The sequence below is a fragment of the Nyctibius grandis genome, chromosome 2 (genome assembly GCF_013368605.1).
Source record: "Nyctibius grandis isolate bNycGra1 chromosome 2, bNycGra1.pri, whole genome shotgun sequence".
NCBI classification, from domain to species: Eukaryota; Metazoa; Chordata; class Aves; order Nyctibiiformes; family Nyctibiidae; genus Nyctibius; species Nyctibius grandis.
Window position 1 is genome coordinate 125631783 of NC_090659.1, and position 13434 is coordinate 125645216.

Consider the following 13434-nt stretch of genomic DNA (forward strand, 5'->3'; position numbering starts at 1 on the left):
TCCAGCTGAGGATGTGCTGGAGGACGGCACCTCCCAAGCTTTCAGCACTTTCATCCCGTCTCTGGCCTGCAGTGGCACAGTATCAACCCCACCACGGCACAGATCCAGTGTCCTCTCTCTGGCTTGGTTGCTCCGTTTGAGCAGCTTAGTGCCATGTTTCCTTGGTGGCCAAGCCACCGATGCAATAAAAACCGCTAGTGGGACCATGGAGAACAGAGTGGGACTGTGCAGGACACAGTCCCTGGCTCAGGACGAGATGCTGGGGGTGATTTCTCCCCCTTCTTGCTTAAAGCTTCCTTGATGGAGCCATGCAAAGGCTGGGGAGGGTTTGTCTCAGCTAGTACCTGTCTTGGGAACATGGGACCATGGGACCATGTGTTTCTCCGGTTCAAGATTAGTGTCACAGACATTTTTTGCAGTAATACTGGGACATCCCTATCCCCCAGTCCCCAGAATGGGGCCAGACCAGTAAGAGACATGGGCCCACTGGTACTGCAAAATGGTGGGAGATCATCCCTGGCCAGACTGGGAGCTGGGAAGGGGGACATAAGGGCAACTGGGACACCCATGCTGGATTTCCCACCCAAGTGATGACCATGGCCTGGGTTAGACACAAGCCAGCGGTGTTGTCACCTACTTGGGGATCTTCAGCATCAACTGGGTCCAGCTCTCTGCTTAGCCCAGCACCCCGAATCTGGCCCATCCCGGCATCCTCAGCATCCTGCTGTCACCTCCTAACCAGGATCCACCAAAATCAGAGCCAGCACACCAGGACATGATGCCAGGAGCCAGGAAACCCATGCTAGTGAGCTACTCAGTGTCCTTGGCCATGTCACTGCATGTCCTACAGAATCACAGAAGCACAGAATCAATGAGATTGGAAGAGCCCTCTGGGATCATCGAGTCCAACCACTGCCCTGACACCACCATGGCAACTAGACCATGGCACTAAGTGCCATGGCCAGTCTTTTCTTAAACACATCCCACCATTGTCTTGGCATCTCCATCACCCCCACACTGGGCTGGGGCTTGAGCTTTGCTCCCCGCAGCCTCTGGCAGGATGCTGCTGCCTCCTGGCAAGGCGGGATTTGCTTACATGGAGCAGGGTGGATGTACCGCTGATCGCTCTGCGAGTCTTCTTTAACATATAGGACATATAGAATAAACCTCTGCTCCTTTGTCACGTGGATAAGTACACATATATACACCCACTATATACGTACGTGTAATGCCTCCAAGCAGGGGAAGGTTTGTAGCCCAGCACAGGCTACGTGTTGTAGATACTCTCTGCCCTGAGTGCTCTATGTGTATCTACACAGTGTATGTATGTACTTATAGTATACATACATATATATGTACAGGGGTAACTGTTTCGCTTGCATTTCTCACAGGTTGTCTGTGTGTAATATCAATCAATCAATCAGGTTGGAAGAGCCCTCTGGGATCATCGAGTCCAACCATTGCCCTGACACCACCATGGCAACTAGACCAGGGCACTAAGTGCCATGTCCAGGCTTTTCTTAAACACCTCCAGAGATGGTGACTCCACCACCTCCCTGGGCAGCCCCTTCCAATGGCTAATGACCCTTGCTGAGAAGAAATGCTTCCTAATGTCCAACCTGAACCTCCCCTGGTGAAGCTTGAGGCTGTGTCCTCTTGTCCTATTGCTAGTTGCCCGGGAGAAAAGGCCGACTCCCACTGCACTACAACCTCCCTTCAGGTAGTTGTAGACTGCACTAAGGTCACCTCTGAGCCTCCTCTTCTCCATGCTAAACACCCCCAGCTCCCTCAGCCGTTCCTCGTAGGTCAGACCCTCCAGACCCTTCACCAGCTTGGTCGCCCTCCTCTGCACTCGCTCCAACACCTCAACATCTCTCTTGAAGTGCGGGGCCCAGAACTGGACACAGGATTCAAGGTGCGGCCTCACCAGTGCCGAGTACAGAGGGACGATCACTTCCCCAGACCAGCTGGCTACACTATTCCTAATAGAGGTCAGGATGCCATTGGCCTTCTTGGCCACCTGGGCACACGTCTAATCGTGTCTAAGTTGATTTAAGCAACTTGCTTCAAATCTCCAGAGCGGAGCATCCCCCCTACACCCGGCCAAGCGTGCGACTTCATCCCGACTTGTTCTCCCACAAGTGCGCAGCACCTTCCTTGGGTACCCGGCCACCCAAGGACCTCACCAGCATCCAGGGCTGGCGGTCCCAGCATAGCTCCTTGCTGTTGCGAGGATGAGGAGGGTGCCCAGGGTGGTCGTCAGCTTTTGGATGATTCTCAAGGATCTCAGCATCATGGTGGGCTGGAATGGAGGGGGATCCTGCGACGGCGTTAGCTCAAGCCACCTGGTTTCACAGGAGCGGTGACCATGTCGTGGTGGAGAGGACCATGCATGGTGACAATGGCCTTTGGGTTGGGGCAAGTGATGGAGGAGGCAGAACCAGCCCTGGGGTTTCTCTTGGCCATATATGGCTCACCCATGCCAAAATCTCCTCTGATGTATTTTTGGGGTCCTGCAATGGAAGGACAAAATGCTGGGGGCTGTAAGAGTGGTGGCAGGTGGGACAATCCCAGCCTAGTGTCCCCAAGTCTTCCCAGGCACAAGGAAGGTGACAGGGTGGGACATGCCAGGCCACACCATCCAGACCCAGGAGAGGGCGCAAAATATTCAGATTTGGAGAAATCCAGCTGGGTCTGTGGGTGCCCACCCTGCTCCAGGGAGGGATGGAGGAGCCGTGCTCCATCGCACCTCCCCGCATCCAAAGAGCACCCATGGGACGAGGCAGCAGGCCAAAATTTAACCACAATAAAGCTTTGAGGGGAAAAAAATAAGCAACTCCAAAAAAGGCTGCAGGGACAATGTGGGCTCGGGCAGTGACATCCAGCAGCCTCAGGGCACCCTGATGAGGTCCCTGATGGTGGAATCACAAATTTTGGGTGTTTTTAAGGGCAGGAGGCACATGGAGCTCACTAATTTTTGCACTTTGCGTCTGACCATGTCCTTCCCGACCTTGAGGTCCTGTCAGCAGTTCCCTTGGTACCACTAGGCCTAGAAGGCAGGGTGATGGGCACAATGGGACACCTTAGAGATGGCATGGACACTTCGAAACATCTCCTTCACTTGCAAGCTGCTCAACTCCAGCAGCCTGACCACCAGCTCCTACGGCACTGAGAAGCGATGAAACATGTGGCTCTTCCCAAAATCCCATCCTGAACACCAAGTGACCTCAGGGACATCATGGGGACATCGCCCTTATGGCCAGGAGACACCCAGCCCTGGGGGAACCAGGGGAGGAGGGTGGAGGGAGGGAAGGGAGAGCAGGAGAAGGAATACCTGCCGGGGCAGTGCCTCTCACAGCATCGCTGGAGGCACTTTTTAGGTCCTGAAAAATGCATTTATGGGGGTGTTGGATGTTTTTTTTATCACCACCAGCTTTTTTGTGCCCCTGGGACTGAGACAGTGCTGTCCTTTATGTGTCCAGGCCACCTCTCCAGCCCCGTCCATGCTACCAAGGCCCCAGTTGACCCCTCAACCACCCTCCAGCCACCTTCATTTGTCACATCCCCCAGCAATAAATCCCTTGTCTTGGGGGAAAGGGGGTTGTGAGCTGCAAATAGCAAGCGTTGACAAGCGATGCTAAAATACCACGAGAAAGTCTGTTTGTGGGGTGGTGCGTCACCAGAACTCTTCGCAAGTGGAGAACAAGGTGTTGTGCCTTCCGCGAGATGAGTTGCTGGAGAAAACCACAGCAAAGGGAAGGATCTCTCGCTGGCACCCAGATTTTTTGCTTATTATTTATCCTGTTTTCCCCTAAAAAAAAAAAAAAAAGGAGATGGAGGGAAGGGGATGGGAGGAGATGGAGGGAAGGGGATGGGAGGAGATGGAAGGAAGGGGATGAAAGATGCAGGGAGGGATGAAGGATGCAAGGGGGTGAAGGATGCGGGGGGGTGAAGGATGCTGGAGGGGGGTGAAGGATGCTGGGGGGGGTGAAGGTTGGGGGGGTAAAGGATGATGGCGGGGATGAAGGATGTTGGGGGGATACAGGTTGTAGAGGGGGTGAAGGCTGGGGGTGGGACGAAGGATAGGAGGGGGGTGAAAGATGCAGGGGCGGTGTGTGAAGGATGCTGGAGAGGGATGAAGGATGTGGGGGGGGGTTAAGGATGTGGGGGGGGTTAAGGATGCAGGGATGCGGGGGGGGGATGAAGGATGTTGGGGGGATAAAGGTTGTGGAGGGGGGTGAAGGTTTGGGGGGGTGAAGGATATGAGGGGGTGAAAGATGTGGCGGGGTGTGAAGGATGCTGGAGGGGGGGTAAGGATGCAGGGATGAGGGAGGGGGGATGAAGGATATGGGGGGGGATGAAGGATGTTGGGGGGATAAAGGTTGTGGAGGGGGGTGAAGGTTTGGGGGGGGATGAAGGATATGAGGGAGGTGAAGGATGCTGGAGGGGGGTTAAGGATGCAGGGATGAGGGAGGGGGGATGAAGGATATGAGGGGGGGCATGAAGGATGCTGGGGGGATAAAGGTTGCAGAGGGGGGTGAAGGTTTGGGGGGGGATGAAGGATATGAGGGAGGTGAAAGATGCGGGGGGGGTGTGAAGGGTGCTGGGGGGGGTGAGGGTTGTGGGGGGATGATGAATGCAGGGGGAGGATGAAGGATGTGGGGGGGGTTAAGGATGTTGGGGGGATAAAGGTTGCAGAGGGGGGTGAAGGTTTTGGGGGGTGAAGGCTGGGGAAGGGATGAAGGATATGAGGGGGGTGAAAGATGCGGGGGGGTGAAGGATGGGGAGGGGGGTGAAGGATATGAGGGGGATGAAGGATGCTGGGGGGGATGAAAGATGTGGGGGGGTTAAGGATGTTGAGGGGATAAAGATTGCAGAGGGGGGTGAAGGTTTTGCGGGGGGTGAAGGCTGGGGAGGGGATGAAGGATATGAGGGGGGTGAAAGATGCGGGGGGGGTGAAGGATGGGGAGGGGGGTGAAGGATGCTGGGGGGGATGAAGGGTGCGGGGGGGACGTGGGGTGCTCCTGCTTGGCCTGGCAGCAGGAGGGCAGCTCTGTGGCCACCTTCCACTCCCCCTCCCGCACCCATAAAAAGAAAAATTAAATAAAAATAAATAAATAATAATAAAAAAAAAGGCAAACCCTCCAACCATCCCCCTCTGCGGGAGGAAACCCCGCCTCCGGGGGGGAGGAAAGTTTATTTGAATGCAACAAATAAAAAAGCAGGGGGTGAGGGAGGAGGAAAAGCCCAAAAAAAAAAGAGAAAAAGAGAGAGAGAGAGAGAAAACAAAGCGGGCGGGATGAAGGCCGCTGGCAGCCCGGAGGAGGAGCGGGGCCGGGCGGTGCCTGCGGCGGGGCCGGGGCCGGGGCGCGGCGGGGCCGGGGCCGGGGGGCGGGCGGAGGCGGCGGCGGCGGCGGCGGGGGGGGGCAGACAATGGCGGAGGGGGGCAGAGATCGGGGGGTAGCGGCGGGTCGGTGGCTGCTGCCCGCCTCCTCCCCGCCTTCCTCCTCCTCCTCCTCCTCCTCCTCCTCCTCCTCCTTCTTCTTCTTCCCGGGTAGGAAAGTTTCAGCGTCGATCGCGGAGCAACAACCGGGCCGGGCTTTTGGCAGCCTGGCCCCTTCGGTACGGCAACTTTCGCTTCGTTTTACCGAACCGGAGCCAACGGGCCCGGTTCATGCCGGGGTTCAGCTCCTCTCCTCGGCTCCACCGCCGCCGCCACCGCCTCCGCCGCCGCCGTCGTCGTCGTCGTCGCCGCCGGGCCCGGGCTTAACGGCGGAGGCACCGCGTTGGCCCAGCGTCCCGGCGATGCGGAAACTCTTCGGGGAAAGCTGCCGGCAATCTACGGGGGGAACCGGGCATGGGAACGGCAGCGGGAGCGGGGTGGGGAACGGGAGCGGGGCCGGGAGCGGGAGCGGTCGCGGAGCTCCCCCGCCGCCTCCGCCCCGCAGCCGCGTCCCGCACCCGGCGCTCCGCTCTCCCCGCGGAGCTCCGCCGGAGCCCGGCCCGCATTCCTGGCATAACTCGACTCGACCGCAACCACCCTCCTCCTCCCCATCGCCCCGCTCCAACGGGGAAGATGAAACAACAACGGCGTCCCGTTCCCCCCGCGCTTCGTCGGGCAGCGAAGGCGAAGGGCAAAGCGGTGCCCACCACCGGCACCGCGCCGCCCGCAAGAAGAAGAAGGAGGAGGAGGAGAGCGGTGGTTGGGAGAGCGCGGCGGATGGCGGCGAGGCCGAGGCTGAAGGCTGCGGGAGGGTTGTCCCCCGTCATCCCTTGCCCGTGGTGGCCCGCGTCTCCAAGGTGAACATCCTGCCCTTCGGCAGCCCCGGTGGGTCGCGGAGCAGCAGTCGTTATTCCAGCACGGAGACGCTGAAGGAAGAGGAACAGTTTGGGGTCTGTTGGCCCAACCAAGGACGGACTCTCCAAGCAGGTTACGGTGTCTATCGATCACCCAGTTTCGGGACGAGCGATGGCCTGGTGTGGGGACAGCCGGCGGTCCGCATCCGTCCCAAGCTGCCGCAGGGCACGGCCAAGGCGAAACCAGACTTTGGGAGCGAGAGCCTGCACCAGCCCGGGCTGGAAGGGGAGCAGGCCAAGCACCGCAAGTCCTTGTCCAACCCCGACATCGCCACCGAGACCCTGACGCTCCTCAGCTTCCTCAAATCAGACCTCTCGGAGCTGAAGGTGAAGAAGAAAGGGGTAAGGATCGGCCTTGATGCAGGCTCCGACGGCTGCTCCATCATCGCCAACCCCTCCCCAGGCAGCCATGGTGCCGCTCAGCCCCCCAACCGCTGGGCGCCGGGCGAGCGGCCAACGCTCAAGGACTTGACGGCCACTTTGCGTCGTGCCAAGTCCTTCACCTGCTCCGAAAAATCGGGGACACGGCGGCTTTTCCTACAGAGCACCATGAAGCAGAGCTCCTCCGAGCTCCTCCTGGCCACCACTGAGAGCCAGGACCGGGTGACTTTGGATGGGGGACAGCGGGGGGATGAGGATGCTCTCCCCATGGTCATCCAGGACCAGTATATTCAGGAGGCAAGGCAGGTCTTTGAGAAGATCAGCAGGATGGGTTCCCAGCAGGACTATGGCTTCACGGCTGAGCAGAAGGACAGCGGAGGTGTGGAGGGCGCCGAGGTGACGGCACTGACAGGGACAACAGACGCGACCCTTCGGGGACAGGCGGAGAGCATGCGGTGTTTGAAGGAAGTGGAGTTGGAGGAGAACCTCGCTCGCAGGAAATCCGTGGAGGAGTTGTCGGGTCACGAGTCGAGCGTGACGGACGAGGGCATCGTCACGGAGCTGGAGCCCACAGGGGTGCCCTTCCAAGACCTGCATGAAGCTGTGGACGCCTGGACACTGCCCAATGCCGGGCCAGCAGCCAGTGACGCCGAAACACCACTGCCCGCTCACCCCACAGCGGTGGTTGAAGACCTTCCAGCTGGCAAATCTGAGACACCGAGTACCCCCGGCAGCTTGCGGCGCCGCCGTAAGTTCCCCTCGGTGGGTGCCAATGGGATGGAGGGTGGCAGCGACGGTGGCACCGAGCCCTACCGCTCCCTGAGCGACCCCATGCCCCACCGGAGATGCTCGGTGGCGGAGGAGGCGAAGAATTTCTCCGTCGACAGCAACCTCCTGGGCTCGCTGAGCGCCAAGGCGGGCATCCCCCAACCCGCCGCCATCGCAGGCAGCGCAGGCAGCGCAGGCAGCGACCTATCGCTCGGCAGCGATGGGCCGCGGGACTACAGCAGCCTCATCCAGACCATCGTCAGCCAACCCGGTGCCATGGCTAAGCTCATCGATGAGAAGGGCAATGGCAAGACCATCAAGAAGAAGTCATTGAGCGACCCCAGCCGCCGCGGTGAGCTGCCAGGCGGTGCCTTCGAAGGTCCTGGTGAGGCCATCAGCGAGCTGGAGCCCAGCATCCCGCCGTCCAGCAGTGAGCCCATCCTCTCGGCACAGCCAGCAGCGCTGGGCACCGGCCATGGCTATGGCTTTGACCCCAAGTTGGCTGATGTGTTGTCCCCTCGCATCGCCCGGCGCAGCTCCAAGAAGCGCTCCAACCGCACAGCTCACCAGGAAAACCAACCACCGCCGGCGCCTGCCGTCCTCACCAAGAACCGCCCGGCCACCAAGCACGTCCGTCACACCAGCGAGCCCACCACCTTCATCCCCATCACCGTCCCCGAGCCGCTTGTCCCCTCCGGCCACCACAGCCACCTCCCCACACCGGCTGCCAGCCGCTCACCTGGCAAATCCTTCCCGACTCTCCAACCTCCTTCACTGGAGGATGTCACCAAGCGCTACATGCTGGCCCTCAACTCAGGTGACACGTCCCCTGGTCCTGGGGATGGACCCCGCTCTCCGCCTGCTGCCCCACCGCCCCGGCTGCCCCGGTGCCCGCGGCCGCCCGACGAACACAGCCCCAGGACCAAGCCGCAGGTGGTAAGTGCCCATCCAACCTAAAAACACCTTCGTCTCACGGGGTACATGACCCCTCCAAAGCATTGGTGGCTTTGGGGGTCCCTTGCGTGTCCCTCATTGGGGACAAATTCCCATCTGGGGATGCGCTGTTGGGTGGCCAAGAGCCTTCCCAGCCCTTTCCAGTGGTCCCAAGGGGATGAGCTCTTGTTTGTAGGAGCAAAATCCCCAGTAAAAAGGTGATTTTTGGGTGGGAAGAAGCAGTTTTCAGGTTAAATAGTACCAAATTTTGGTGGAAGGTGGTTTTATAGATATAGATATTATATGCTATATTTATATATAGCTATATAAGGTCCCAGTAAATGGGTGTGCTCTTGGCCAACCCTGAGATGCTGAACCCAAAATTGCTTTTTCCTTGCCAGGGAGGGCTTAAGTTGTCCTTTTGCTTGGGATTCCCCATGTCATATCCCTTATCGACCAAATTGGCATTTTCCCCCCCAAAAAATCGCCATCCCTCCACCCGGGACCGTGGGCTTTGCCGTGCTGGTGGCGTGGGAAAAAATATTCTTGTGCATGCACTGAATATTTATCGATGGGTGAAGTTTTTTATCTTGTCTGAGGAAGAGTTAATGCTGCTTGGGGGATGCAAAGGTGGTTTTCTCGCCCTGAAGCGCGGCCGCTTGCTTTGGGGTCTTTCCTGGGGTGGGTTTTGGGCCTTGCCGACCCCTTGGCTGTTGTTTGAAGATGGACTTGGGTTCCCATCGCTCCGGGTGTTTGTGCCGGGAAGCTCTTGGAAGCGCCACCTCCTCCTGCAGCACAGCAGTGCCGGCACCCACGGGGCTTTTAATAGCTCCGGGCGAAGCCCAGAAATACCCGTTCCCGTGGGGGATGAGCGGAGAGCTCGCGGGAATGGGGCTGGCAGGGCTCTCTCGCCCTGCTTCGGTGCCGATTTATGAGGACGGGCTGGACCGTTCCCTTCCAACAGCCTCTGGCAGCCAAGCGTGAAGTCCCCGGGGCCGAGCCTGGCGGTGTAACCCTTGCTGGCCAGGGCAGAGCCGAGTGGAGCAAGGGGCGTTTTTCTTTGAACATTCGCAAAATCCAGTTCCCTGCAGCATCATTCACCCAAGATATTCTCTTGGGGTCAGGCATCCCTGCGGCATCTTCCCCCATGATGTTTTTGTGGGGTCCAGCATCCCCACAGCATTATACCCTGAAGATATTATCGTGGGGTCCAGCATCCCAGCAGCATCATTACTCCAAGATATTCTTGTAGGATCCAGCATCCCTGCAGTATCATCCACTCAAGAAGTTCTCCTGGGGCCCAGCGTCCCTGCGACATCCTCCCCCCAAGATGTTCTCCTGGGGTCCAGCATCCCCACAGCATCATTCCTCCAAGAAGGTCTCTTGAGGTCCAGCATCCCTGCAGCATCACCCCCCCAAGATGTTCTCCTAGGGTCCATCACCCCTGCAGCATCATTCCCCCAAAATGTTCTCCTGGGATCCAGCATCCCCACAGCATCATTCCCCCAAGATGTTCTCTTGGGGACCAGCATCCCTGCAGCATCATTCCCCCAAGATATTCTCTTGAGGTCCAGCATCCCTGGAGTACCATCCCCCCAAGATGTTCTCCTGGGCTCCAGCACCCCTGCAACATCATTCCCCCAAGATGTTCTCCTAGGATCCAGCATCCCCACAGCATCGTTCCCCCAAGATGTTCTCCTGGGATCCAGCATCCCCACAGCATTATTCCCCCAAGATGTTCTCCTGGGTGGTTCTGCCCCCCCCCATCCATCTCCTTCTCCAGCTGTTGTCCCCATTGCCAGACAGCAGCTATTGGTGACCGAGAACAGGGAACTCTTGGCTCCTGTGTAAAACATCCTAGGAAATAATTTTGGGTGAATTTTGCCGCATTTTTGCCCGATGTACCAGTTTAGAGCGAGGCGCTTGTCCTCTCCGATCTTGGGGTGAAAAGTGCTATTGAAGCTTCAAGCGTTATAATTAAGCAGAGTAACGAGAAACTTCCTGGTGCCACAGCTGGTGGCACCTCGGGGACATTGGCAGGTCCCCAAGGTGAGGCAGTGCACCCAGTGGCATTTCTTTGTAAACAAATATCTCTTACTAAATTATTAACGTGTTAAGTTTATATAATATATGGTTTATAGTAATAATTTATAAAGAGATATTTTTTATTCAGGCAGCTCCCTGCGGTGTGACAGGGACAGTGCCCACCCCGTGATGGCCCCGGTGTCAGGGATGCTCTGCTGACCCCACACCCCGATACACCCCCCGACCCTGGTCACTTTAGGATCATTTCGAGTGGATTTTTATCAACTCCAGCACTGGGGTCTGGCGACTGGGAGCCCCGTTTGGCCGAGCATCACCTCAGGGACACGGGCCACCACATGGGGATGCTCCTCACCTTGCTTGAACCCACTGCCCTGGGTGAAGAGGGTGCGAATTTTCCCTTTTAAGGGCAACGCCGCAGCTGGATCTTCAAATCTCTCTCCTGCCCTTGAATTTCTTTGTGCTGCGGCCATAACAGAGCTGAAACCGGGATTTTTATTTCTCTTTTTGATTTATTATACGGCGGAGCTGGGATGTTTTATTTCAGATGGCACCAGCTGGGGCTGGGGGGGGTGGAGGGGGACCGAGCCCTGCAAGGGAGTTGCTTTAATTATAGGAGAGAGCATCGAGGACCAGATATAACTTGGCACCAGGACGGCTGGCTGGGAGCGGAGATTTACTTGCTCCCTGACAGATGGTGAAGAAATAAGCTTTATTTTTTATTTATTTCTTTCCCCTGCCGCCCCCAACTCAACTGAGAGGGCGGACGTCGCGAGATCGGTCGTCTGCTTGGGGAAGTGGTCATTGCTGCTTGGGGATTTTGGGGTGTTGGAGCATCCGTCCTTCGTCACGGTGCTGATCCAGCCATCTCGGTGTCTGTCTCCGGCAGATGACGTTGGGAAGGGATTAATAATGGGGTCTGGCAAGTGTGCAGCAATGGTCCCTCAAAATATTCTCCTGGGGACCAGCATCCCTGCAGGATTATTCCCCCAAAATGTTCTCCTGGGATCCAGCATCCCCACAGCATCATCCCCCCAAGATGTTCTCTTGAGGTCCAGCATCCCCACAGCATCGTTCCCCTAAGATGTTCTCCTGGGGTCCAGCATCCCCACAGCATCATCCCCCCAAGATGTTCTCTTGAGGTCTAGCATCCCTGCAGCATCATTCTCCCAAAATGTTCTCCTGGGATCCAGCATCCCCACAGCATCATCCCCCCAAGTTGTTCTCTTGAGGTCCAGCATCCCCACAGCATCATTCCCCCAAGATGTTCTCCTGGGATCCAGCATCCCCACAGCATCATTCCCCCAAGATGTTCTCCTGGGGTCCAGCATCCCCACAGCATCATTCCCCCAAGATGTTCTCCTGGGGACCACCACCCCCACAGCATTATTCCCTCAAGATGTTCTCTTGAGGAACAGCATCCCCACAGCATCATCCCCCAAGTTGTTCTCTTGAGGTCCAACATCCCCACAGCATCATTCCCCCAAGATGTTCTCCTGGGAACCAGCATCCCCACAGCATCATTCCCACAAGATGTTCTCCTGGGAACCAGCATCCCCACAGCATCATTCCCACAAGATGTTCTCTTGGAGTCCAGCATCCCCGCAGCATCATCCCCCCAAGATGTTCTCTTGAGGTCCAGCATCCCCACAGCATCATTCCCCCAAGATGTTCTCCTGGGATCCAGCATCCCCGCAGCATCGTTCCCCTAAAATGTTCTCCTGGGGTCCAGCATCCCCACAGCATCATCCCCCCAAGATGTTCTCTTGGGGTCAGGCATCCCTGCAGCATGATTCTCCCATGATATTCTCCTGGGGTCCAGCATCCCCAAAGCATCATTCCCCCAAGATGTTCTCTTGGGATCCAGCATCCCTGCAGCATGATTCTCCCAAAATATTCTCTTGGGGTCCGCCATTCATGCAGCATGATTCCCCCAAGATGTTCTTCAGGGATCCATCATCCCCACAGCATCATTCCCACAAGATGTTCTCCTGGGGTCCATCACCCTGCAGCATCATCCCCCCAAGATGTTCTCTTGAGGTCCAGCATCCCCACAGCATCATTCCCCCAAAATGTTCTCCTGGGGTCCAGCATCCCCACAGCATCATTCCCCCAAGATATTTTCCCAGCCCCCATGGTTTGGGGGTGGCTTTGGTGGAGGTGAGCGCTGCTGTGCCGGGTGTTTGCTGGGTTCGGCCGCCCGGCGCGTCCCGGTTGGGATTGATAACGTGCTGTTCTCCCTCGGCGGCAGGACTGTTTGTCCTGGGTGCTTTCCAGCGATCCTCTGTGGGGCTGGAGCCGGCCAAGCTGTCCTGGGTGCAGAAGAACTCCTTCACCCTGTCTGATGCCGGGCGAGAGGCTTTTAATTCCCCAGGAGCCGTTAGCAGCACGTCCCCCGCTCCGGCGCGCGGCGCGGGGGCCACGAGAAGAAAAGATGCTTTCAAGAAAGCAAGAAAAAAACCCCAAATAACTCAAGGCAGAGAAGTTTTTCTGCCTCCAGCATCCCATGAGCCGCTGGGATGGGCAGCACACGCCTGCACACCCATGCACACGCGTGTGCAGCAGCCTGGCACCGAGCAAGGGTGCATGTAGGGTGCGTTTGGGGTGGATTTGAGGTCCGTTTGCTGCTCGGTGAAGGTCTGAGCGGGATGCCAGGCTGGCAACCCCTTGCATCTTTCTTTTCCCCGTGGCTGAATCCAGCACGGGATGGAAAATTAGGTATTTTCGCTGCCATGCTCGTGTTTGTTGACTTAGCAGCAGTCGGATTAAACAGGAAAATATTGATTTAAATATAGCACCTCGCGGGAGCGGAGGAGTCGTGGGAACGCGGCCCTCGGCGCCCCAGCCGCTGCCTTCCCCACCTGCTGCTCCCCGAGCGGGGTGACCGCACCCCGAAAAAGCCATCGGGGATGGAAGGGGATCCCCAGAGGGAAACAGCGGGGTCACTTTCCC

At 57.7% G+C, this 13434-nt stretch overlaps 1 protein-coding gene across 1 annotated transcript in view; it reads left to right on the plus strand.

The window, feature by feature from the left end:
- The first annotated feature begins 5433 nt into the window (after positions 1-5433).
- The window catches only part of ARHGEF17 (Rho guanine nucleotide exchange factor 17), a 44001-nt gene continuing 36000 nt past the window's right edge, over positions 5434-13434 (plus strand). The window contains exon 1 of the mRNA XM_068424356.1: positions 5434-8442. Coding sequence (XP_068280457.1) covers positions 5434-8442 — 3009 coding nt within the window. The remainder of the gene's footprint in view (positions 8443-13434) is intronic.